This window comes from Protomyctophum bolini (genome assembly GCF_963924005.1).
Source record: "Protomyctophum bolini genome assembly, chromosome: 23".
In the NCBI taxonomy this organism is placed as follows: Eukaryota; Metazoa; Chordata; class Actinopteri; order Myctophiformes; family Myctophidae; genus Protomyctophum; species Protomyctophum bolini.
Genome location: NC_137884.1, coordinates 12556152 through 12581362, shown reverse-complemented (window position 1 = coordinate 12581362; position 25211 = coordinate 12556152). Strand labels below are relative to the sequence as shown.

Genomic DNA, 25211 nt, shown 5'->3' with positions numbered 1-25211 from the left:
AATAATTGTGCAGAATGTCTCATTTCAGTAAGTTCTGAACTTGTGAAATATATCCTGGACAATGTATATCGCATTGCAACACATTGTGAGTTTGTAGATTAGCTACTGTATTTGGTGGTGTGTTTTGTTATAATAATACAATTCTACAAAGTAATTAGTAGATTACGTTTTCATATAATTGTAGTGTGGTAAAAGTACAATATTGAACCAGCATTGAACCTTGCAAATAGTGAACAAAGTAAAAAAAACATATACCTCAAAATTGTACTTATGTACAGTACTTGAGTACATGTACTGTACTTACGTATAATTACTTTTACAGTTACTTTACACCATTGCTGTTTGTTACAATGAGAGAGAGAGAGAGAGAGAGAGAGATCTATATTCCCTGTGCTTCTCCCATCCACTGTGCTGTCATGTCAGGGATGATAAAACTAACTTATGCCTGTATTACTGTAGATGCCACCTCCGCTGGCCCTCCCCTCTTACCTTCATCTAAATGTGTACGTTGAACAACAAGAACTCCTTGTGCTGACGAGTGAAGCATGAATCTCATTGTCAGTTCATAATTTATGGTGATAGAAGAGTGTTATCAGAAGAATGTGTGATGGAAATAGCTTGCAGCTTTATGAAGATGTACAACATACAAATAAATGTAGGGCTGCAACTATCGATTATTTTCTCCGTGATTATTCTATTTGCGTTTTCGATGAATGAGAAGAGTAATTTTATTATTAAGGGACCAAGCAGGCCCGAAGGGCTCCCTTATTGTTTTTGTCTGTTTTTTTCTTCTCCTCCTCCTTCTTCCGCCAAAAATAGCAGTTCTGGCTGAACCGTGCAGTCGGTTTTCGTGAAACTCGGGAATATGGTAGAGGGCCATGCCAAACGGTGAGGTTGCGAAGCCATCGACCATTGGCCAAAGGGTGGCGCTTATATATCACTCAATTGAAAATGCAAACTTTGAAAGTGCATAGCTCATGAACCGTTTGACCTTCGGTAATGAAACACATATGCGTCTCCTCATACCAAAAAACTTCTGTGCTCTTACTTTTGACCTCTGACCTTTAGATCACCCGCCATTTTGAATTATATGAAAAACAGTGAAAAATATCTCCCACAAGATCTTTGATCAAAATACGTCTACACGTGAACTTTGGACCGCAGTTCACTACATGGACTTATTTTTCTCAAGTTCATGTAATTGTTAAAGTTTCATCAACGATGTGGCAATGCGATGAACAGAGAGAGGTTCGTCCTCTGTTCTGCAGATCAGTATTCTTTCCCTCACTGAGTCGTTTGCAAGTCACAACACTGTGTGCATGATGGGTGAATTAACATTGTGATGGCTGCCTTGCCTTGCCTGCCTGCCTGCCTGCCTTGCCTGCCTGCCTGCCTGCACGTGGAGGGGGAGACTACAAGAAAATGAAAAGTCAAAAGCCACAGAGACATTAAGTGAAACATTTGTGTGCGATGATGATCCGTGGTGATCTTGCATAGAAGGCGATGGAATGCTCTCCTGTTGGCTATGCTTTGTGTTTTGCTTGGTGTTATTTCTGCAATCTGTACAGAACATTTTGGCTGTGAAGGATGACTCCTTTCTGTGTGACCGCAAATAAAATGGATTGTTGCTTCACTTCACTTTTTCGTATTGAGCCTCCTCCGGCTCCCCATTGCTATATATTCTGAACCGGAATCACACAGTCAGGAAATAAACAGCCAACTGTAGCACTCGTCTTGTCTTTGTCATTTCACATATTACAACAAACACAGCCAGATGGCAAAAAACTGCAATTATTGGAGAGAAATATAGCACAACACACCACTATGTCTGTTGGCAGAAATGGCGCCAGACTGGAGCAGTATAAAACAGAATAAAACCTGCAGTATAAAACCCTTGTCAAACTTTATTTGGTTTTGGTTTTAACATATTTTGGCAAGTTCTTCCTAGGCCAACGTTCTGGTTTGTTTAGACTCTAAACAAACCAGAACGTTGGCCTAGGAAGAATTATGAGTTTTGGAATCCTTGCTCTAAACTTTAGAGCAAGGATTCCCAAACTCATAATTATTTGAAATGGGGGACCCCCACCCTGACAAGCACTTAGAATTGTAGGAGTTGAGGCATTACATTTAGTTTGACTCGGTTCCATAGATAAATACAGTATTGTGGAAAAACAGCCGATCTGCAAGCTCACAACGGCAGTTATAATGCAAGGCGTTGTAGGTAATATTTGATATTTAGTGTATGCCGCAGCCTCACTGCTCGCGGCTTCACTTACCAAACACCTTGAGGAGCAACTCTCGTTCCTGGAACCCGGCCTTGTTGGTGGCCCTGCAGGAGTAGACTCCTCCGTGGTCTTGTCTGATGTTGTGGATGGTTAGAGTGCTCCGGCCACCCTCCAGACTGCTGAAGACATACTGCTCCGACTGCTGCAACTGCTGTCCTCTCCTGGACAGCGTGAGAAAGACACGAATTGAGGACACGAGCGCAACAGTGTACCCAACCAACCGCCCATTCAACAGCAGATCTTGAACTGTTTACTACCACCAATATTCAACAGTGGATTTATCAGTGTACCCACCGGCCATTCAACAGCAGATTTTAGGCAACAGGCACTCTCCAACGCTGGCAACCGCCGACAAGGTTCAGTGGAAAACTACCGTTAAAAAGGGTTCAACAGTTACCTGTGCCAGGTGACCTGGGGTTCAGGCGACCCAGAGATGATGCAGGTGAAGGTGACCGACTCCTGGTAGTCAGCGGTGGCGTTGAAGGAGGGCAGGAACACCGACACGACCGGAGGCACTGGTGGAAGACAAACACAACATGCTTAAAATCTACACCGGATCCGCAAAGCATCTTTAACTACCCATTTTCAACCTATCTTCATATAATTGGTCCTCGCTAATGCTTATTGTGGTCCCGCTGCAGCATCAATGCTCTTCAGCGAGTTAATGCTCTTCAAAATAAGATTTCCGACCTTACCTTGGCAGTGAATGGACACAGACTGAAACAATTCTGGCAGGTAATGAGTTTTAATGGGCTAAGAACCACTGCCCAACTCAGTTCTGCCAACGAGTTTAACTGAAGTTTCTCGGATCATTGTGTCTCCTCGGGGCAGGTTCACAGCTGGGCCTTGAGGAATCAACAACACGAGAGACACCTCAATAACCCTCCAGAGGTAACGTGGAGTCCAATGAAAACATGCATACTGTAGATCTGACTCCCAGGAGGGTTCCTGGCTTCCTTTACATCCAATACTTATTTGTGTGTGCTTTCTTTTCTTGGCTTTTTGGTTGCTTTATTTAGACGGGGAGTATATAGAGACAGGAAACTGAGGGCAGAGAGAGGGGAGACATGAGAGAAATGACATGAGTCGCATTCAAATTAAATTCAAATTAATTCACACTCACAAAGGAGGTGGCAGGGATTGGAAAGGCGGGTGGATAGATGGTTTGATTATATATTTACTTCATTCAAATTCAACTCATGGTGTTCCTACGATGTCACTGTCAGAAATGTTATAAAATCTAAATGGTCAGAAATGTCCTCAAATCTAAATGAATATTACTGTGAATATTATCTGTGAAGAGCACTTGTCTGATTACTTATTAGTCACTTCTATCATCATACTCAAATATAAATATTACATACCTATTATAATGAATGAATCAAACATATATAGATATATTTAGACAAACAGAGATGGGCAGGCAGACAAATTCAATGTTTGATATCAATGATTTGAAAAATGCATACTATTTGTACTTGTAGGCTTAAACACAATAGATCTATAAAATACCTTCTGTAATGTCTATAATGACATGTGGCGGTCTACTCGGCTCCATTTGGGTAAAACGCAGTGACTCAGCGTTGTGGCTGGAGTAATCAGTTGTGCCTCATTGAGCAAGCTTATTGGATTCTGCACAGAACTGAAGCAAGCGGTGTGCTAAATTGAATGCAATTCATATCTTTTTTTTGCGGGGGGGGGGGGGGGGGGGTAAGGTAAGGGTAGTGCTGCTATTTCATTATTAAGTGGGAGAGAATTACATAGGCCGCTCGTGCGTGACGTGCAGCGCTTATGCCTTTAGCGAGATCACATTTCAATCACTCCACCAGTTTCAGGTGACTCACTTACCGCTGCTAAATGAGGACAAATGGAGAAATGAAAATGACACCCTTCGATTTTATTTCAGGACACGCAGAGCCCAGAGCTTCACTAATTGAAAATCTCAATCCAAGGAAATAACAGAGAGAGAGCGAGAGAGAGAGAGAGACAGGGACAGATTAACACTAATAATGAACTATGTGAGAAACTACAATGACGTTATTTATTTTATTGCCTTTCACCTCTTTTTATATGAACTAATTCCTCCCGGCACCTATTGATATTATTATTGTTGTTGCACTGCGGTTGTATCCCATCTACCAGCTAGTGAGCAGCCCCCAATCGGAGGACGTAGAACCTTCGTCCTACCGCCCAAAACTCCCCGCTGACAGATGCTGTCCCATAGCCCAGTTGTGTTCGTGTGTAGACACTCGACAAAGTCTGATGCACCACGGTGGATTTGAACCACCGACCTCTGTGGTGGTGGGCACATACTTTACCACTGTGCCACCCAAGCTCTCTAAAATGAAGCTTACGATGTCAGTGTTCAAACCAACAGCTCCCATTTCATTTGGACATTTTTCATCTCAGTTCCTCAAAAACAAAAAAAAACTAAAGAATAATGTGATATTTAAGTCTGCAGAGAGCAGTGCAACGTTTCACATATTCTGATATTTTTCTGCAAAATATCATCACTCCGTATTTTCAAACAAGCTGGAGCGCAGCATGAATGACTGGAGACTTTCAGAGTGAAATCACAGCTTTCTACACTGTGAAAACTATGTGAAAACACTGTCATTGTTCCAGTTCTTACTTACACAGTACGTAACTTCAGTGTTCTAACCCAGGTTTGAACCCTGGTCTCCAGACATTTTTTTATATTTTTTATAACATTTTTATCCCACGATTTTATAACCCAGTTTTTCTTATCACCCAGTGCCAATTATCTAATGTAATCCTGGGCGCTACACTTCCTCTGCCAACCTGGGGGGGCAGCGGACTGACCTCATGCCTCCTTCTATGCATGAGGAGTCCAAGCTGCTTCTTTTCACCTGACAGAGGGGAATTTCCCCGTTGGACGTAACGCGTGGAAGGGACACGTTATTCCGACCAGTTCCTTTCCCCTCCATCAGGCGCCCCGGCTGGCCAGGGGGAGGTAGTTTTAGAGACCAGGATTACAGCATGTTTTTGTGAGGGTATCTACCCTAGGGGACACAGGGAGAACATGCAAACTCCACACAGAAAGGCCCTATCGCCAACCCCCGCCTCGGGTATGGGCACTGATGACGTGGAGGAGGGAACACGCCGCCAGTGCCCACAGCATGCCCAGCGGGAATCGAACCCAGGACCTTCTAGCTGTGAGGCGACAGCACTACCAACTGTGCCACCGTGCCCCCGTCTCCAGACATTTTAACCACTGCTTACTTCTGAGAGAATTTTCCAAAAAAAAAGAATCGTCTAAGCAGGCTTTTGTGAACACCCAGTTTTGTGATCCCCAGTCCTAATATGATTATTTTGGGAGCTCCCCAGGACTTATTTTGGGGGGCGCAGCCTGAAACATGTGGGAACCCTTGCTGTACTGAGGGGTTGTGGAACCCGGGCTCACCGTTGACGACCACAGCGATGTCCACAAAGTCGATCTCACCGCGCGCCTCCACGCTGGCCTCGCATCGGTACACGCCCTCGTCTGCCTTGGTCACCTGATCGATCTGAAGGTTGTTATTGGCCAGGACCTGGTATCTGCCTAGAGAAACAGAGACAGAGAGAGAGAGAGAGAGAGAGAGAGAGAGAGATAGAGAGAGAGAGTTTTTATGTACAGCACATTTGATACACAGACAATATTGAACAAATACAAAACTGTATAGTCATATGCACTGATTCTCTAACCCTAACCCTAACCACAGCAACATGGGGGAGAGTCCGAAGTTCCGAACATTATTAATCTCCTCCAAGACAACATTGTTTCCATTCAACTTCATACGCTGAGCTGAGGTTTCTCTATTGTGGAGCTCAGACAAAAGCAGGGAAATATTTTAAAATAAATGGCATGCTGGTACTGTATACATCTTTTCAATGAGTCAGTGACTTGGGATTGCGTTCCCACACGAGAGTTTAGCATTTCATATTTTAAAATTGTTTGTCAAGGTGACTTTAAAAATGCCATCTGTTCAAGCCGGGGACTGCCCATAATAATTCCAACATCTCATTACTCCGACTACAAAGCTTCGCATGCGGTTAGGGATAGGGTTAGTAATGGGACGAGTCGGACCAACACGCCGTCGGAATAGTGTGCTGTCGGAACAATGACACGACAGCGTTAAAGCCAAGAATTGTAGTATTTTTAATACCTCTAAAATTTTAATAAAACCATTACCGCACCAAAACTAATCAACAAACTATACTGTCTATACAATGGTCAAACATTGGCCAAAATGTCAAGAAAGAGTCTATTTCACAATATTGTTGAACTGAGTCAAACTAAATGTAATGCCTACAATTCTAAGTGCTTGTGTCAGCGTGGAGGTTCCCCAGTTAATTATGATTAATTTGGGTTTCCCTAGGGCAATCACTGCCCTAGGGCCCTTTTTGAAACTGAGGTTAATTCCCTCGTCACGAAGTGCCCCTCCAGCAAGTTCCCTTGATTAGGGTGCTGCGTATAAGAAACTGTTTGGAAATGCACTCGCCCTCCTTGGAAACAGGAAACAGACACCATTCGTTGCCATGGTTAGTTACCATCATGCCATTATGTTACCCGTTATTTTGTTTATACAGTTATATTGCATTGCATCGTGTATGTTAATATGTTTGTGTGACATGTGGATTTCATTAATATGGACATTTAAAAGGAAATACAGCGTGACTGTCAAAAAGGTCATATACATCCATGGTGTTTATAAATAATTGTGTTAAAAGTTGTTTTGTTTGTGTGGTTTCATTTATAGTTTTTCACGGTGGGGTAAATAAAGAGCATCAGTTGGAGCGTTGTCTATTCTGCATCAGATAAAGATTGTTTAGGAGCAGTTTATTTATCATTTATTTGTGGTGGTACATTTGTAGGTCGCGGTTTCCATGCGGACAGAGAGCAGGGCTGCACAAGGCAATCGAGTCTAGATCGGCACTGACTCGCTCTTGAGCCACTTCCACTCAAGGCTGCTTGGTTTCGGACGACACTTAACACATTTAGTACCGGAACTGCATCAAAATAAAGGCGCTGCTTGCGCCAGAGTAATCGCCAGAGTAGTGATCGCTTCTATTTTGAAAGCCATGAACCGGAAATACTTTCTTAAAAAAGTTGACTGACAAAGTGCCATCACAATCTCCGATCATCTTAATATATTTATATACGCTCCAAAAAGAGTTCATATTTTGCGGGAGAGACGGATGAGGAGCAGAAACGCAGCGCCAGCATATCGATCCATTCATCACCACGGAGAGCGCCCTGGATGAGGAGATACGAGTCATTCTTTCCGCCGCGCTAACATGGGAGTCAATGACAAGCTAATAGTTTCACAGAGCGTTAGCATACGGCAAGCGAAAAGCGAAATGCCAAAAAAAAAAAAAGTTATTATTCTGAATATTATTATCTCGCCCCGCGTCGTTTGGACGTCGCTAGGACGTCCACAGACGTCTAAGGCACCTCTCGGTTCCAATCCTTATGACGTTTCAGGACGTATTATGTACAAAATGTGTTAATATGGCGCAGCCTCGCGTGAACGCGCATATCGAGGGCAAGTGTGTAGGGCGAGTGGCGAGGAGCATGGTTTCAGAAAGGGGGCAAGGGTCCTGGACCCACTGTTGAAGACCCACGCATTAGATGGTATCCTGTCTCACTGGGCTGTTCCTCTGTGATATTCTGTAGAACCACTACATATATAGTATCTTACTGTGCTGTTACTCTGTGATATGTCTGTTCTGTAGAACCAGTGCACTAGATGCTATATGGTGTCTTACTGGGCTGTGTCTCGGTGACATCTCTGTCATGGTAGAACCACGCCACCACGGGCACCGGGGAGCTGATGACATCACAAATCACCTCCGCCGTGTCGCCATGGCGGAACTCTTGCGGTGACCTCACCTCCCGGAATGACAGTTTCTCTGTGACATCACAATTCACAACACACATTCACGCGCACATGCACGCACATGCACACACACACACACACACACACACACACACACACACACACACACACACACACACACACACACACACACACACACACACACACACACACACACACACACACACACACACACACACACACACACACACACACACACACACTTACTTTAAATCACTGGCATGAGTCCCTTGAATAATTGCCAAAACACTAAGATTGTATTGATAATAATAAAACTTCACACCCGTGTGTGAGGGGCGCTCTTATCATCATCTCATTCTGGCCAATTTATGCAATTTATTTATTTAAAATCTTGAAAAAGAATGTAGCAGTTTGATACCAATAAATAGGAAACTACAAATTGTAGTGGAATAAAATGTATAATATTTGACTGAATGTACTCTGACTGACTGTAGAGCATAAGTATTGAAAAAGATACTTGCATATCTTTTGTCATCTCATTATATGCTGTATGAGTTCTAGTGCGTGCGTGCGTGTGCATCTCACGGTAGATCTCCAGCACCACGGTGGCCTCCTGGCTCTGCCCGGCAGCGTCCGTTGCCTGGCAACGGTAGATGCCGGCGTCCTCCACCACAGCGTTGTAGATGATGAGGCGTGAGCGCGACGTCTCTGTGTGCAACGCCACGCGCTTGGACGCCACAATGCGCTCCCCCTGTGGGTTGAACCACTCCAGACTCACCGGCTCACCGATGGCTGAGAGAGAGAGAGAGAGAGAGAGAGAGATGAAGGAGAGACAGAAGTTGCCGATCGTCTCTGTCAGGTGGAAACCTCATGTCCAAAACTGTCACTTTTCAGGATTCAAATTAAAAAAGAGCAGATCTACGAGCTCAAAACGTGTTGCTCCACGCCACATTTTGAGCTCATAGAACTGCTATTTTTGATACTTTTATGCGATAAAATACAAAAGTATGGTCAAAAGACAAAGTATGGTAAAGAGGTTTCTGCCCGACAGCAACGATATCATGCGTTGTCAGTTTTGTGCTTTTACCTTGTGTGTGTAATGTGTATGATGCTCCCTTGTGTTGTGTGTTCCTTGCCAGTGAGTCTCTGTGCTGTGTATTGCTCCCGTGAAGTTTATCACAGTGTATTCCTTGTTGGTTTTTATACCGAGTTGTTCCTATACTGCACACTGCTTGTTGTTCTTTTGCCTATAGTGCCTCTCCTGGTGTTTCATTATTTCCTACGGTTCATTGTGTTCCACAGTCTCTGTTGAGAAAAGCCTTCACACAACTAGAATAAAATCTGAAACGCAGCTGCGTATAGACCAATCCACAGAGAGCTGCCCTGCTGGCCTGTAGGCCAGCTGTACTGTAGGCAATCAATGCTGCAGTCAGTGTCAAGCTGACCTTAATGTGAGCTGGCCTACAGGGCAGACCTCAGTGGATTCGGCTGGCAAACAAGTGCACATCAATAATAAAGAAAGCATGCCCGCACATGCACTGCGTTGCAATGTGTTACAGTAGAGGATTTATTGAAGTATAAGCAACATTTTGGTCACTGATGACCTTTCTTGAGGCGTTCCACAGTCTTCTTCACCTTGATAGTCCGTTTTCATCGGAAAAGAGCTGTGTCGCGAGCGCACACACACACACACACACACACACACACACACACACACACACACACACACACACACACACACACACACACACACACACACACACACACACACACACACACACACACACACACACACACACACACACACACACACACACACACACACACACACACACACACACACACACACACACACACACACACACAGGGCCGGTTCTAGGCATAGGCGAACCAAGCGGTCGCTTGGGGCCTCAACCACTGAGGGGGCCTCGTCCCAGGGACAAGATTTATTTTTATGTATCCCCTATCCCTTACATGGGCTACTGGCCACATGTGGCCTAGCTTCTTAATTTTGATCTCAAAGTGCACCAGATTGAAGCATTTTCATGGCAAATTTACAGATTTTTACAGGGGGGGCACATAACATTATGTTGCTTGGGGCCACTAAAGGCCTAGAACCGGCACACACACACACACACACACACACACACACACACACACACACACACACACACACACACACACACACACACACACACACACACACACACACACACACACACACACACACACACACACACACACACACACACACACACATACCTGTGCAGGTGAAGAACTTTGATTCTCCGACACTCAGCTCCACTTTGTTCAAGGATATGGACACCTGGACGACAGCTGACATGATGATATTTGAGAAAGAGAGAGAGAGAGAGAGAGAGAGAGAGAGAGAGAGAGAGAGAGAGAGAGAGAGACAGAGACAGATAGATAGTGTTACTACAGCTTTTCGTACTTTCTTGTCCATATGATTTTGGTAGGGTTGGGATCCGGAACCATATGAAACGGATCCAACATTGTGGAACCAGAATCAATTTCATTTTGATCCCACAGTCAGAGCTTGTATGTGGACATTCATGTCTGCTATACAATTACTCTAACTTTATAATTCCAAAGACCATCCATTTGTACACTCTATTCTGCCAAATACCACAAAATGGCAACAAAACTCAACTCACCCTAGTGTTGAAGGACAAATAGCAGTTGCCTAGGGCCTAGGCAACTGCTATTTGTCCTTCAACACTTTCCAAATGAAACACCGTCCAAACTCGCCCACGCACGCACAGCGCACACACAAACACACACACACACACACACACACACACACACACACACACACACACACACACACACACACACACACACACACACACACACACACACACACACACACACACACACACACACACACACACACACACAATAAATATAAAGGCTGGTCGGGAATACGCATTACCACACCATTTGACAGACATCAATTTGGTTATAGTGAGCCACAGTTTCAGTGAAGGAGACAAAAATCAGACACAATTGATGACAAGAGTGCAGCCTGCCAGATATTCAAGCAGCAATCAAAGCAACATTCGTCACATTGGCCACTTCCACTGGGACTGAGATTCAAAAGGTTCAAGTGGACCCATTGTTAAGAGTGATATCAATTTGCTCAGAAATGACAGAGAAACTTTATTCACACCACCTGTATCCGCAATTTATGGTTTACATAAAGGGAGAGAGAGAGAGAGAGAGAGAGAGAGAGAGAGATGTTCTTTTTATGAAAATTAAGCCAATCAAAATGTAGGCTATCAATCAAAACACTGGCAGACAACTCGAGGTGCACTTAGTACAGACTTAATGTAAATAATCTTAAGGAAAGTTGTCATCCATAGAAAACACACCAACAAACACAGTTATTACATCGCATCAATTTAACCAATCAACACCTTCCATGGAGAGAGGACAAGAAAATAACACATCTACAGTATACATCTCCACAGCAGGAATGAGTGAATTCCAATTCCAATTCCAAGACAATGGACAGTTCCTCACACCTACAGTAAAAAAAAAAAACTTTCATTAATTTTGGCTCACTGAACTTTGAAGCAACCTCCCAGAACGGCATCAAAACAAATCCATTGCTGCACTAACAGGCTCTGTGCACAGCAGCCACATTGGAAAGACATTGGGCCTAATTCCTTACTTGGAATAAATGAGTCATGTTTAATTGCTTGCCTACCCTACTGGTTTATGGTGTAATTAACCAGACAGGGATGAACAATTCCCCCTGGTAGAAAGGTAAAAAGAATGTGAGGGATTTATTGAGCTGGACTGATTTAGTCTACATTTTAGACATATATATTGATGAGTTCCAATCTAAAGTGATTTCACCAAGGGGAGGTTGTCTGAGAGCACACAGGTGCTGTTCAAAAATGCATGTTCCTTAGCATCTGTGAAGGAATAAGTACCTTATTGCCTATACAGAAATACTTAATTAACCCATTAAAGGAGTAGTTCATCCCAATAAATTAATTATTTTCAATCAATTACACATGCCACAGTATGCCAAAAATATGCATATGTCCGGGCAGGGTACAATTTACAATTTAGAGTTAGGCATTTAGCAGACACTCCTAATCCAGAGCGACTTACATTAAGCAAGAACAAAAAAGCATGGCAATACATCACCCCTTTTTACATACAAAGTAGTTATCATGAATCATACATAAGCTAAGAACGTAACAGTGGAACTATGCATACTATATAGTGCTATGTTTACATAAAAAAAATGCTATAGATCTATATAAACTGCTATCTAAGTTACATAAGTTGAGCCTTTGCATACGGAGGTCGAGGCTAGGGCAAGTACTACGGCAAGTGCTATGGGCTAAGATGGAGTCTGAAGAGGTGCGTGTTCAGACTGTGGCACACACACACACACACACACACACACACACACACACACACACACACACACACACACACACACACACACACACACACACACACACACACACACACACACACACACACACACACACACACACACACACACACACACACACACACACACACACACACACACACACACACACACACACACACACACACACACACACACACACACACACACACACACACACACACACACACACACAGTGAGAGCCTCATTCCAGCACATTTGACACAGGAACAAATCACTATGCTCAAACACAGCTGGCTGCTGATGCGTTCACATAAACACTGTGTTTAACCTCTCCTTATCCCTGTATACAGTGCAGCCCACTGCTTTAGGTCATTCATTGTTCCACAGAGGTCAACCGGATCCTCAAAGGAGATAAGAAATGTCTTGAAAACCCACAGACAGACCAAGCCACTTTCACTTTCAAAATGTTTCAAAAATAGCAGATCTACAAGCTGTCACCACCTCCATCACATTGGGACACGTTGTGAACTTGTGACCTTGTAGATCTGCTATTCTCTGTGCTCTAGTACAAAAAAGTAGTGCATTAATTTACGAAAACAAACAAAAAGCTGAAATATGGAGTTACCTGCGCGGTTTCTGACCGACAGCAACGATATACAAACTATTATAAGAGGAACCAGAAGTGACGTTGTTAATGATCCCTGTGGCGTTCATTCTCTGAGAACTGACACTTTGTCCAGATGCTATTGCTAATAAGACCATCCCTCAAGGGGAAAAGGTCCCTGTCAAATGATTATGGTAATAATGGTGATGTAATGGTAATAAAGGCATGTCAAGTATCCGAGACCTTGTTCTCAGTAGTACAGAGAAACTAATTGCATTTAATGAGGGGTCATTTCCATAACCTTTGTAATGTCAAATATTAGAAATATATATTTCTCTACACCTGGACTGTGGTTTGAAGGAGATTAGGCCATGTTCAAGTCACAGAATGAAATGAAAAGAATGCTCTCTCGTCTGTTTTGTTTTACTATTACAACGAACATGATCCCTGCATGCAGCCAGGGCACAACGTTGTTCTCTTTTAGTTCAAATTAAAAAAGACTGGAGAGCGGTTTATTGTGTGATGCGGACATTCCCGTTTCCTTCACTTAATAGCCAACACAAATATAAAAAAAAATACAGATGCAGGCGTCACTTGTACAGAACAATATTGAAAAAAAGTCACATATGTGCAGAGCCGAGTTAAATAACAATAGACATGGCGATATTTCATGTATTTAGATAGTCTACTCTGCTAGCTGTGTCTATAATGGCTTCACATCCTAGTGGGGTGATGTATTATTATTATGTGGCTGGCACACAAGCGACATGCAGTGCATACACAGTGAAGTCTTGCAACACGTGGCCTTAATATCACTAGGTTTAACTCTGTTAATAATCTGAATTCATGTCTCTGTCTGTGTGTACGGCTGTAATGCACGTCACTTGAAAACCACTCGTTCGCCCCACCGACATCAAGTTGGACACACGCGTTCCACAGCCCCACAGGGAGTGCAGTGCCCGGCGTCGATTCAGTTGGACACACGTTTGTCCAGAACTGCCACAAAAGGCCTCTGCCCGGGCTCTGGACAGGGCCCCTGCCCAGGCTCATATGGAGCTGGCCTGTACTGACATCACAACACTCCATATTTGGGCATGCCTGACACAGAACAGAAAATATATGACTAGGTAGCCTACATATTATTTATATGCCACTTTTGAAAAACAAGTTTACAAAGAGTTTCACAACTCAAACCACAACAACCACAGTGTGGGGGAAAAAAAGAAAAGAACAAACAGCAAAAAGCTAAAACAACAAAGAGACAATTATTCCAAAGCTTCCACGAACAGAGACTATAACCCACAACTTAAAAGCCGGTCTGTAGAAGTGAGTCTTTTAAATAGTGCAGCATTGAGAGACAAAAGCCTGCCATGGCTCACTGGAGTGGATTTTTCAGTTAAAACCTTTTAATACAGACTTAAAGGACCACTTCACCACTTTTCAACCTATCTTCATATAATAGGTCCTCACTAATAATCATGAAAAAATGGCACAATCTTTTTCTACTCAGTCTGTCTCATAGGAGGGCTGTGGGCAGTTTAGAAACCGTCTTCCAGTGACATCATCATTAGGCAGATTTATTTTTAAACAAGATTTTTTTACAAAAATGTTTATATCTTCATCATCGTGAGAACGATGGCTTCCATTTTCGCATTGCAACTTTTCAGGACTAGAAAGCCTGCCGTTTCTATTAGCTTGTATTCCCCATCGATGATGTCACTGGAAGACGGTTTCTGAACTGCCCACAGCCCTCCTATGAGACACAGACCGAGTAGAAACAAATCGCACCATTTTTTCATGATTATTAGTGAGGACCTATTATAATGAAGATAGGTTGAAAAGTGGTGAAGTGGTCCTTTAAGGACCATGACAAAGACTTTTCATGTTTTGTAAAACCAGCATATCATGAAACCTTTAATTTCACTGTAGTAGTTGTAGTACGGGTAATGTAAAGTGGTGCAACCACTCCAAGGATGTCCCCAAGCAATGTCCCCATGTACAGGGGGCACTGTTGCACCACTCACTTCAGACTGGTCTGATTTTTTTTTCTGTACATAAATGTGGGTGCACATATATAATTACTGTATACAGCACGCACACAGCACACACAGTATATGTCTGCATATCAATCAATCAATCAATATTTATAGAACACAATTCAGAGTGGTTCAAAGTGCTTCACAGGAAAAAGAGAGGAAAAACATAAACAAGAAAACAAGAATCTAAATGCAAATACAATAAAAAAAGCATCAACTATAGTAATAGTAGAGAAAAGAGCAAGTAACAGGAAAAGACATGCAACCATCTAAGTAAAAGCAATGCTAAAAAGGTGTGTCTTAAGGTTTCGTATAAAAATGTCCACGGATTCAGAGAACTATAGATCCCTCGGCAAGCTGTTCCACAGCACGGGGCATAATTAGTAACTAAAGGCAGCTTCTCCATATTTCTTTTTGTGTTTGGAGTCTCTGGATTCTCTTGGAGACCAGCACTATAGAGGATCTAAGGGGTCTGCCGGGCACGTAATTAGGAAGCATTGCTAAGAAGTAGGCAGGTGCATTCCCATTCAATGTTTTAAAAAGTAAAATCATTTTAAAATCTATTTAAGCAATAAGCCACGAGAGGTCTCAGGTTACCGGGCATTTTACAATGGCTGGGGGCGTAGGCAGACCCGTCGCGCAGCGGAGGGTCTTCTACCAGACTACCACAGTCATATGAGCCGGGCGGTGCTTAGACGCCCGCACGGCATGGGTTTGTAAGGCAGTCAAGCACTCCCCTGCCCCAGTACAGCTACAGAGATGCGGAATCAACTGGGAATGATATAAAGTGATTGAAGGTGTGGGTTATCGGTGAAATTTACAACGGTCACGTGACGGTAACCAGCCAATCAGAATCAAGTATTGGGACTAAACGTTTTAGAATCTAAAATGTACATGCAACCAATGCAGGGACTTTAAAATCGGTTATGTGTGCTCTACGTTTGGTCTTTATCAGCACACGGGCTGCTGCATTTTGGACAAGTTGTAACCGACCGATAGTTTTTTTGGGGGTAAGCCAGACAGGAGAGCAGTACAGTAATCAAGGCTGCTAGTGATGAAACAGTGTATGTTTCTCAGTATCAGTTTGGGACAGAAAAGTAGGCTACATACTGTATGGCTATGTACACTTACGCTTGGTCTTCAACCAGCCAAAATTCTCACATGTCTCCCCTCTGCCCCGCTCCCTCCACTGGCTCCCGGTCGCTGCCCGCACAGAATACAAAACTCTGATGCTGGCATTCAAAGCAACCAAAGGTATGGCTCCCCCATATCTTGCAAGTATGATCGAACCCTACAAACCCTCCCGCGCTTTACTTTCATTATATAGATATTCCACTGTTACTTTCTTAGCTTACGGATGTTTCATGATAAATGTTTTTATGTGATGTATTCCCATGCTTTTTTGTTCTTGCTTAATGTAAATCGCTCTGGATTAAGAGCGTCTGCTTAATGCCTAAATTGTAATTGTATTGTATTGTACTTAGAATTGAAAGATATTCCCTTTAAAGGCCAACAGGCTCTGGACTCAAACCCGCGACACGCCGTCAGGCTGGATTACCGGCCTAGGTGCCTGGACCGCTCAACCACGGCCCAGGCCATATGGCTAACGGTACGGTATGTACACTTATAATTTAAATGATGTTTTGCGTTCTATGCTGCCTATAAATTGTGAAGTGTTAAGTTTTATTTATTGGAAAAACTCAATAGTACACTATGTCCTGCATATGTCAGTAAAGCAGTTGCTGTGTTCAGCAGCATGCTAGCTGTTTACATCCCATGGAGATGTCAGAGGGTGTTTTCAGCAGCATGCTAGCTGTTTACATCCCATGGAGATGTCAGAGGGTGGGGGACTGTTCATTACCCCGCCATGTCCTGCCTGTGGCTCTCTGACATTCATTCAACCACAACAGAGAGAGGTCACTGCCTCCTGCCAAACTATGGGTCAAGTGGGTGGGGGGGTCGGAGGGTGTGGGGTGATATTGGGACATGGTGGGCAGAGCAGGGGTGATGGGGATGATTTAGTTTAAGCATCATACAGTAACAATGTGTTTCTCGTCTGTCTTCTGTCGTTAGCCTACCATACAATGCAATAGAGCAAGCAGCTTGTTAGTGAAATTCACATTTGCACATTTGACACACGTTTGGAGAGACAGCGAGGTCATTTTACATTTGACACGGCTGCTAATACATAGGCCTACTGCATTGACATTCTGACACTGCTGCTAAAAAGCTACTGATATTTTTATCTACTATACTTGTTAGCTACTTTTCATCTATTATCTGCTGTTGTACTGCGTTATATATTTGTGTGTGACAAATAAAGAGGTGGGTGGGTGCGGGGGAGCGCAAAGGTGGTATCTGAAAAATTGTTTCGCGGGGGGTGGGGGGGATTTTGTGTGCGTTCTCGAGCTGACCAATGTTGTTCAATTGCCTCCAAACCTGACGGTAATTCACTTTCATGTAGGGCAGGGGCATGAAATGCAATTGGTTTAAGTGGTTAACCGTTAAAGAGGGCAATGCTGAGGGGCAATCTAGCACTTGAACGGACAATTTGTGCATGACTTGAACTTTAATTGCACAATGTATGACTCCCCATTGAAGGATTGTTAAGCGTGAGAGAGTAATACAGTGTAAAGATCAACCTATCAGGGAGTAATACACAATATAATATCTATCATTATCATACAATTACAATTGAGCGAAGCACACAATCAAAAGCTGAAATCTCAATGATAGTCCTATTAAGCACCTATTCAAAAATATGAGCTATTTTAATGCATGTCACTGTTGGTCAGTGGCAGCTTCCCCCCCCCCCCCCTCATTTCTATTCTCCTATTATATCCTCTCCTTCACCCTCAATTCATTCAATGAAATCCGACTCTCTCTCTATACTCAAGTTTTCAAATGTGTAAAATGTATAAAAATCCTTTGAAAATATCAGATCTACATGCATTGCTCACAACACATCGCAAAGCGACCCGTTGTGAGTTTGTAAGAATATGAATGAAGTACGTGGTTAATGTATGTTTTGAAATAATCAAAATAAAATAAATACTTCAAATTGTAAAGTACTTCAGTAAATGTACTCTCTCTCTCTCTCTCTCTCTCTCTTTCTCTCTCTCTCTCTCTCTCTGAATAATTGGTGGAGACTGTTGTCATGACAATGGTCAAGCAGGGAACTATGCATGCAGGTCTGGGAGCTCAGATAAACCTCACCCTAACCACCTTCTTTTGTCATCAGCCCTCCATCTTTTGACAGACATTGAATTACCCTTAGAATAAAATGACCTGTCAGTTCTGTCAAAGTTATCACTAATTCTAATCTTTGTGTTTCCTAACAGATATAGTCTACACTTATCAAATTATTGGTTTAGGAATGCAACAAAAACGTTTCCATGAATTCAAGGTTTCATGGGGACTGAAAACTAAAAATAAGATTTTTTGGAGGGTGAACTACTCCTTTATTTCATTTATTTATGACCTGACGAAGATAATGTCAATGTAGCTCTGGTCCATAGCTCTAATGCGGTTGCATTTGGAGCTACAGTATGTTACCGATGACTTCCGGGGCTTGCATAAATGCAGACTAGCCACTCGTCTTTAGCGTAAATAAAAAGAAAGTTTTTGCTCCTCACCAATTACATCGCTCCCAGCCTGTGGAGCGATGTAATCGGTTTTGATATCAATAATCTCCGTCCTTTTGATCAATCTCCGTTTTGAGCGCTGGGCGTTACTAATTTATAGGACTCTGTCCTGTGCGCTCAGGGTGCGTCTGCTGTTCCAGCGGGAACCCCTTTTGGTGTTTTAAGCATTACGTTATGTTAGCTAGCTATTGAAAAATAGCAGATCTACAAGCTCATGGTTATATGAACTGTTTTTAACTCAAATCTTTGCTTCTGGGGGGTCCCTGGAACAACATATTTTCAGATGGGAGTCTGCGGCCAATTACATGATTTTGGGGGTCCTTGAGATGAAAATGTTTCAGAACGACCGATATAGAAACATAGGGTTTTTCAGAAAACCATCAGGATTTAGAAGGCATTTGTAGAATTGTCCTCAGATCTAAATGGGCTAACCTTACTTTAATTAATGAGGCATGATCCCTGCTGCCTCCAATAGGTCAAGATGTCCGCTGACTGACTGTCTGTCACCCTCTTTGTTATTCTATGAGTTGTCTGCAGCACCGTGTGCGCCAGACAGCTCGTCACATTATGTCACCTTCAATCTCTATAAAGCACTTAATGCCAGTGAACACACTGATGACCGTGTGGATGTGTTTGCACAGGTTCACCCTCTCCTGCAGGGTCCAGTAAAGGTGCCCTACCAACAGGCATACATTTTTCAATTCCCTACCCTCCTTCAAAACCGACCATAAAAGATGTATATATGCTGCGCATTTGATGTATTACCGTGTGTTTACCTCGCTTACTGTACATCGCTCTGGATTAAGAGCATCTGCTAAATGCTTACTTTAGTTGTTTTTTTCAACCAAGGTTCATGTTTTAGGTTGTTATTAGCGAAAGTAAAAGATGAGTGTTAATTTTTCTTCATTTGCTGCTTTCTTTCGTTTCAGGGATTTTAGAGGTTTTTGACAGGGGGGGGGGGCATTCAAGCATGGGGCTAAATATGTATATTTTTACAACATTTTATAGCGATTTCTTTTTTTTATTATTTACTATGTCTATAGTCCTACTATAGACCCCAAGAAATTACATCTGGCCACAAAAGATCTACTGAATGTGTCATTCTTTTTAGATTTTTACACATGAGGGTTGTGATAAATCCCCACGAGGCAGCCTGATGTAAGCCTGAATAAGGGGCATTGTGAGGAACCACGCTGAGCTTCCTGTACCGGCAGTGACATCATCAGCATTTTGGTCCCGTCGGCAAAGCTGACACCTCAGATGTCACCGCGTCCCGTCAATTAGACGGGCGAACAAACGGCGAGGAAATTGCAACTTGACAGATAGAGTAGGACCCTGATTTATATTCCACCTGTGTGTTGACAGGATGCTTATGCGAGTTATTTTCAATGCTTAGATCTCAGCGTAGACACATAAGAGATTCAGTTGCCATGGGGAACTGTTAAAATGTCAAAGCTATTATCCAATCTGCTGATGGCGCTTTGAAAGTAAACAAAAGATTTGCCAAATTGCCAGAGTTGCCGAAAGTTCCTTTGGAAAATGGTCAAATGTCAACAGATGAACGATATGCCTTGATCACGGCTCACTTCGTTTTTGTGAAAACAGTGCGTGTGTGTGTGCGTGGTGCAGTATGGCAGTGAGCATAATATAGTTCATCATAATATTATTTAAAAGGGGAATTCCCTCCTGCCCCCCCCCCCACCAAGGTGTGATCTGTGCATCTGCATAATTAGGCTTTTAAGCAGAACTGTCAGAAATATGAGAGAACCGGAGCAGCAGGGGCGGTATTGCAGTTGCTGTACCGCACTGTTGTGACGAACAGAGAGTTGGCAAAGCCCTCTGTCTACCGAGCAATCTTCGTTCCTATACTCTCACCTATACTATGGTCATGAAGTGTGGGTCATGACCGAAAGAATAAGGTTACGGATACAAGCAGAAATTAGTTGGCTGGCATGTCCCTTAGAGATAGGGTGAGAAGAAGTTCAGTCACACGAGAGACACCCAGAGTAGAGTTGCTGCTTCTTCGCTTGGGAAGGAGCCAGCTCAGGTGGTTCGGGCATCTGGTTAGGATGCCTCTCGAGCATCTCCCTAGGGGAGAGCCCGGCCAGACCAAGGTTCAGATGGAGGGATTATACTTATATCTCCCAGGAGGAAGAGAGGGAAGTCTGGAGCTCTCTGGTGGAGCTGTTGCCCCCGCGACCCGACTACGGATAAGCGGTTGAAGATGGATGGATAGACATATACAAAGGTGCCTAAAATATGCATCACCCTACTGATAAAATATTCATAAAGCACAAACGCATGCCTTCCTATGATGTCGGACATGTGCACGGCTGTGACATAATGGATGTCTGCCCATGCACGCTCACATCTCCTGGGCGACGCACCGCGCCCATCTCTCTCCCCATAGTTTCATTTGATGCTGCAGAGCTTTCCTTTCTATTTCCCCCGCATGTCGCTGGGGCTGCCGTTGTCATTGTCAAGTTGTTATTGTTGTTGTTGATAATAGTGTTTGTTGTTGTTGGGAAAGTGACGCGTTGGGACATTGTGCTCTCCCTCCTGGCCTGACACGGCAGAGGCGTGGAGACAATAGCGCCCTGCGGAGTGCTCTGACACACAACAGCACGCTGATTGCATGAGGAGGACAGAACGGGTTAGAGGACAAAGTAACAGAACGCCGTGTCTTCATTTTATTCTATGCGATTAGCATTTGAAAACGTGTTCCAATGCAGGAATTCTCACAAAACATCTACTTTGTTGTTATCTGCTGATAAAGTGTGTGTGTGTGTGTGTGTGTGTGTGTGTGTGTGCGCGCGTGCGTGTGTGTGCATGTGTGTGTGTGCGTGTGTGTGTGTGTGTGTGTGCGTGCGCTCTCGCACGTGTGTAAATGCAAGAATGTCAGGTTGCCTGCATACAAGCATGTGTGGGTGTTATGTGCATACCACATTGGAATTGGAACACTATACAATTGAAGCTGATAAATGGTAAATGGTGCATTTATATGAATGGTAAATGGTGCCTTTATCGAAGGCGCTTTACATAGATTGTGTATTAACATCACGCACACATTCATACACCGATGGCGGAGGAAACCATGCAAGGCAACACAATATGCTCGTCGGGAGCAATTATGGTTTCAGCAACTTGCTCAAGGACACTTCCACACCACCTCTGGGGGAGCTAGGATCCAACTGATAACCTCACGGTTCCCATACAGCTGTTCTACCCCTGAGCCACTGCCACCTCCATGCCACCCAAATGGGTGTTCACTCCTGAAATTGGTGACCCACCTGAAAATGTATTTTCTGTTCAGAGGTGGAGAGACAGGGAGGCTGTTATTGAACTATATAGCAATGACCACTATCAGAATGCTACTCAAGCTGCCCAGTGAGTGACATCATCAAAGATAGGTTGTTTTTGAGGGGCGCTAGACCCCCCAAAGCCTAGCTCTGTGTCCAGCCATGTGTGTTGCCAAGTCTATGGAATATATTTGAATCTTTGACATTCACCTGAATTTCTAATATTTATCAGAGAAGAACATTTATAATCTATATAAAATAAGAATATACTGTATCGTTAGTTATGTTCTGATAAATGGAGATGAGAGTCTTCTTCAGGCTTGTCTGCAGACTGTCTTTGGTTTGTTAATCTTCACAGTAGCTCGACACTAAAAGGAGAACATTATGCTATCTCATCTGTTACTCGGAAGCTGAATTATGAATTAACTAGACTATCAATGGAGCGTGTGAGAACTCCATTATGATACATGAATCATATCCAGTATGATTATGATCCATTAGATGAAGCCAAGCTGTGGGGTGGCAGAATGGAACGGGAACAATGTTATCTGTCTGTCATCGTTGATTTCAGTCTCTAAGCAATCTACTTGAGGAAGTTTCATTTCAAGACAAAACAATAACAAATTAAATGCAACAAAAACAAAAAAGTGAGACTGGGGAAATCATTTCCTCTTTCAAATTGATTCCGGAATTTAATTTGTACCACGGAGAGAAAACGTGGGGCTTCAGAGATAATCTAGTATGAGACGGGGAGAATCGATGACTGAACCCATGCCAAAACAATTATTTCTTTTTGATGCTCTGCGCATGCCATAATCACCCGGACATCATGGCCCCCGTTTATCCGAGTACAAAGTTGTTTTTTTTTGTTTTTTTTAAGAAAGAAAAAGGGGGTTACCCCCACCCCACCCTCCCACCTCACAGGTTGAACAGCGAAACACAAGTTCACACAAAGATCAGATCAAAGTTGACAATTATCAAAGAAAGACATCACCCATTTTTAACTTAACACTTTCTTTTCCCAGGAATCTTTCAGAATAAAAGGCGATGGAGTGCCCAGCAGATGAGGCAGATGTTACTCAGAAAAGCCCCGCCTTCCATTACCCCCAAAACAGGGAGACATAATCTTCCATAATTACGTTGTGCTGTCACATCTAAACTCTCTCTAGAAGCGTTTATATTCCAAACGAGATGCTAGGTTGAGTCAGAAATGAAATGACAGTATACATTGCCGTTTCGATCAAAACCATGGAGAACACCGTAGATTTAGAGTTATGAGCCACTTTAGTCGGGGCGTAAACAAGGAAGTGAATGGCAGTGCGCATTCGCAAAACACAAGGAGATCACAAAAAGGCGTCCCCAGACGTCCTGGGCACCCTACTGTGTAATTATAATGACGTCTGGAGACATCTTGAGCACTGAATGTTAAATCAATGAAAATGCACTAGGATGTGTGTACACGTCTTCACAATCCATCGGTTGGATTAGCTAGTCCACACGTCCTGTCTAAATGGGTTAATATAATACTGAATTTCACTAGTTCTTAGTTTGTTGCGTAACGCTATTTTTTAATTTCTTTTCCTTTTTGAGGTATTAAAAAAGGTCTTAGAAATCCATCTGGGGACCACCCTGGGGGCTCCTAACCCACAGGTTGAGAACCACTGACTGAAACTACCTTTAATTCACCTCCACTGAAGAGATAAGCGGATCAGCATTAGACATCTCCCTCTCCCGAGAGCACGCAAGAGAAACTGCTCAGAGAAATGAAAGACAGAACAGATCTAGGTCTCTCTCAGACAGTACACGAATGCCTCCGTTAACCCACAAGTTAGAAAGTAGCCACCCATTAAATTGAAGAAACCTGCTGTCTGATGTCAGGCAATGATTAACTGTATCCATCGTTCACTGTAACGTGTGACTCCATCCACAACCTATGACACTGTTCAAGTCACTCCCTATAATGACAAGATGAGTTGTTTAATGACGACTCACCAGGGGTGAAACACACGCACATGGCATGCATATAGTACAAAACAATAGTTCTCAAACTTGTTTGTGCCGAGGATCCCCCAAAATTATATGTCTTTATTTTGGCCACGGCCCACAGACCCCCCCCCCCCCCCCATCTGAAAAGGTTTTGTTCCAGGGACCCCCAGAACAAAAAAAAACACGCTATACGAGCTTTGTAAATCTGCTATTTTTCAATAGCCAAACTAATAATGGTTAAGGTGGTTAAAATGATTGTGATGCTATAGTAACTACTTACAGTATAGTGTTAGTGAGCTAGTTGGGGATGTGTATTCTATGAACTGTAAAGACAGCCCGCCAACACTAAGCAACACTAACAGACCAACAGGCCAGCACTTTGGTCCTCAACTCGATTATTACAGATTATTAAAGTACAGAATGTAAGCTTTCATATGATGTATCATTCAATGAAATTGGACAATAACTGAAGGAGATATGACCATCTAAAACTTGTTGAAACAGATAACAGAGACAAATGCAAAGTAGAGAAATTTCCCTTCAAAGATTCTTCAGATTTTAGCACCTCTGGAATGGGTGTGACAATAGATGCTTGTCCACACCCCTATGTCTTGCATAATCACTCCCCCACCCACTAACCACTCCCCCACTAGGTTACCTGTCAATGACAGTTGAGTGGACACACTGTTTTACTTGAGTTAAAGTAAAGAAATGTAGGACTGAAGTTGTTTAGTGTATGTTTTGTAATAATACAATCTAAAAAGTAACTAGTAGGCTAACTGAGTTTTCAATGGATATAGGCTATGTAGTTTTAGACCAATGCTTTTACATTGTGTTGTAAATAGCTGCAGTAGGCTACACTATTTTATGCAGGTCTACAGTACTTTAAGGCAGCAATCAAAGTCAGACAATTGACCCAGTATTTTAGATAAATAAAACCGACGCATCAGGCTATGATGCGTTGTGCGCTTGTAGATTTGCTATTTTTAATAAACATCCGTTCACATGCCTGCATGGTTTCTATTTAGTGTGCAAGGCTTACATCCGGTCTAAAGCCCACCCACTGTATGCGCTGATTT

At 43.0% G+C, this 25211-nt stretch overlaps 1 protein-coding gene across 1 annotated transcript in view; it reads right to left on the bottom strand.

The window, feature by feature from the left end:
* LOC308310848 (neural cell adhesion molecule 2-like) overlaps nucleotides 1-25211 on the bottom strand; it is a 111002-nt gene that overhangs the window by 28244 nt on the left and 57547 nt on the right. Inside the window, exons 2-7 of the mRNA XM_080757297.1 lie at nucleotides 10409-10483; nucleotides 8732-8938; nucleotides 8055-8198; nucleotides 5710-5847; nucleotides 2683-2800; nucleotides 2277-2446 (exon numbers count right to left, since the gene is read on the bottom strand). Coding sequence (XP_080613423.1) covers nucleotides 2277-2446; nucleotides 2683-2800; nucleotides 5710-5847; nucleotides 8055-8198; nucleotides 8732-8938; nucleotides 10409-10483 — 852 coding nt within the window. The remainder of the gene's footprint in view (nucleotides 1-2276; nucleotides 2447-2682; nucleotides 2801-5709; nucleotides 5848-8054; nucleotides 8199-8731; nucleotides 8939-10408; nucleotides 10484-25211) is intronic.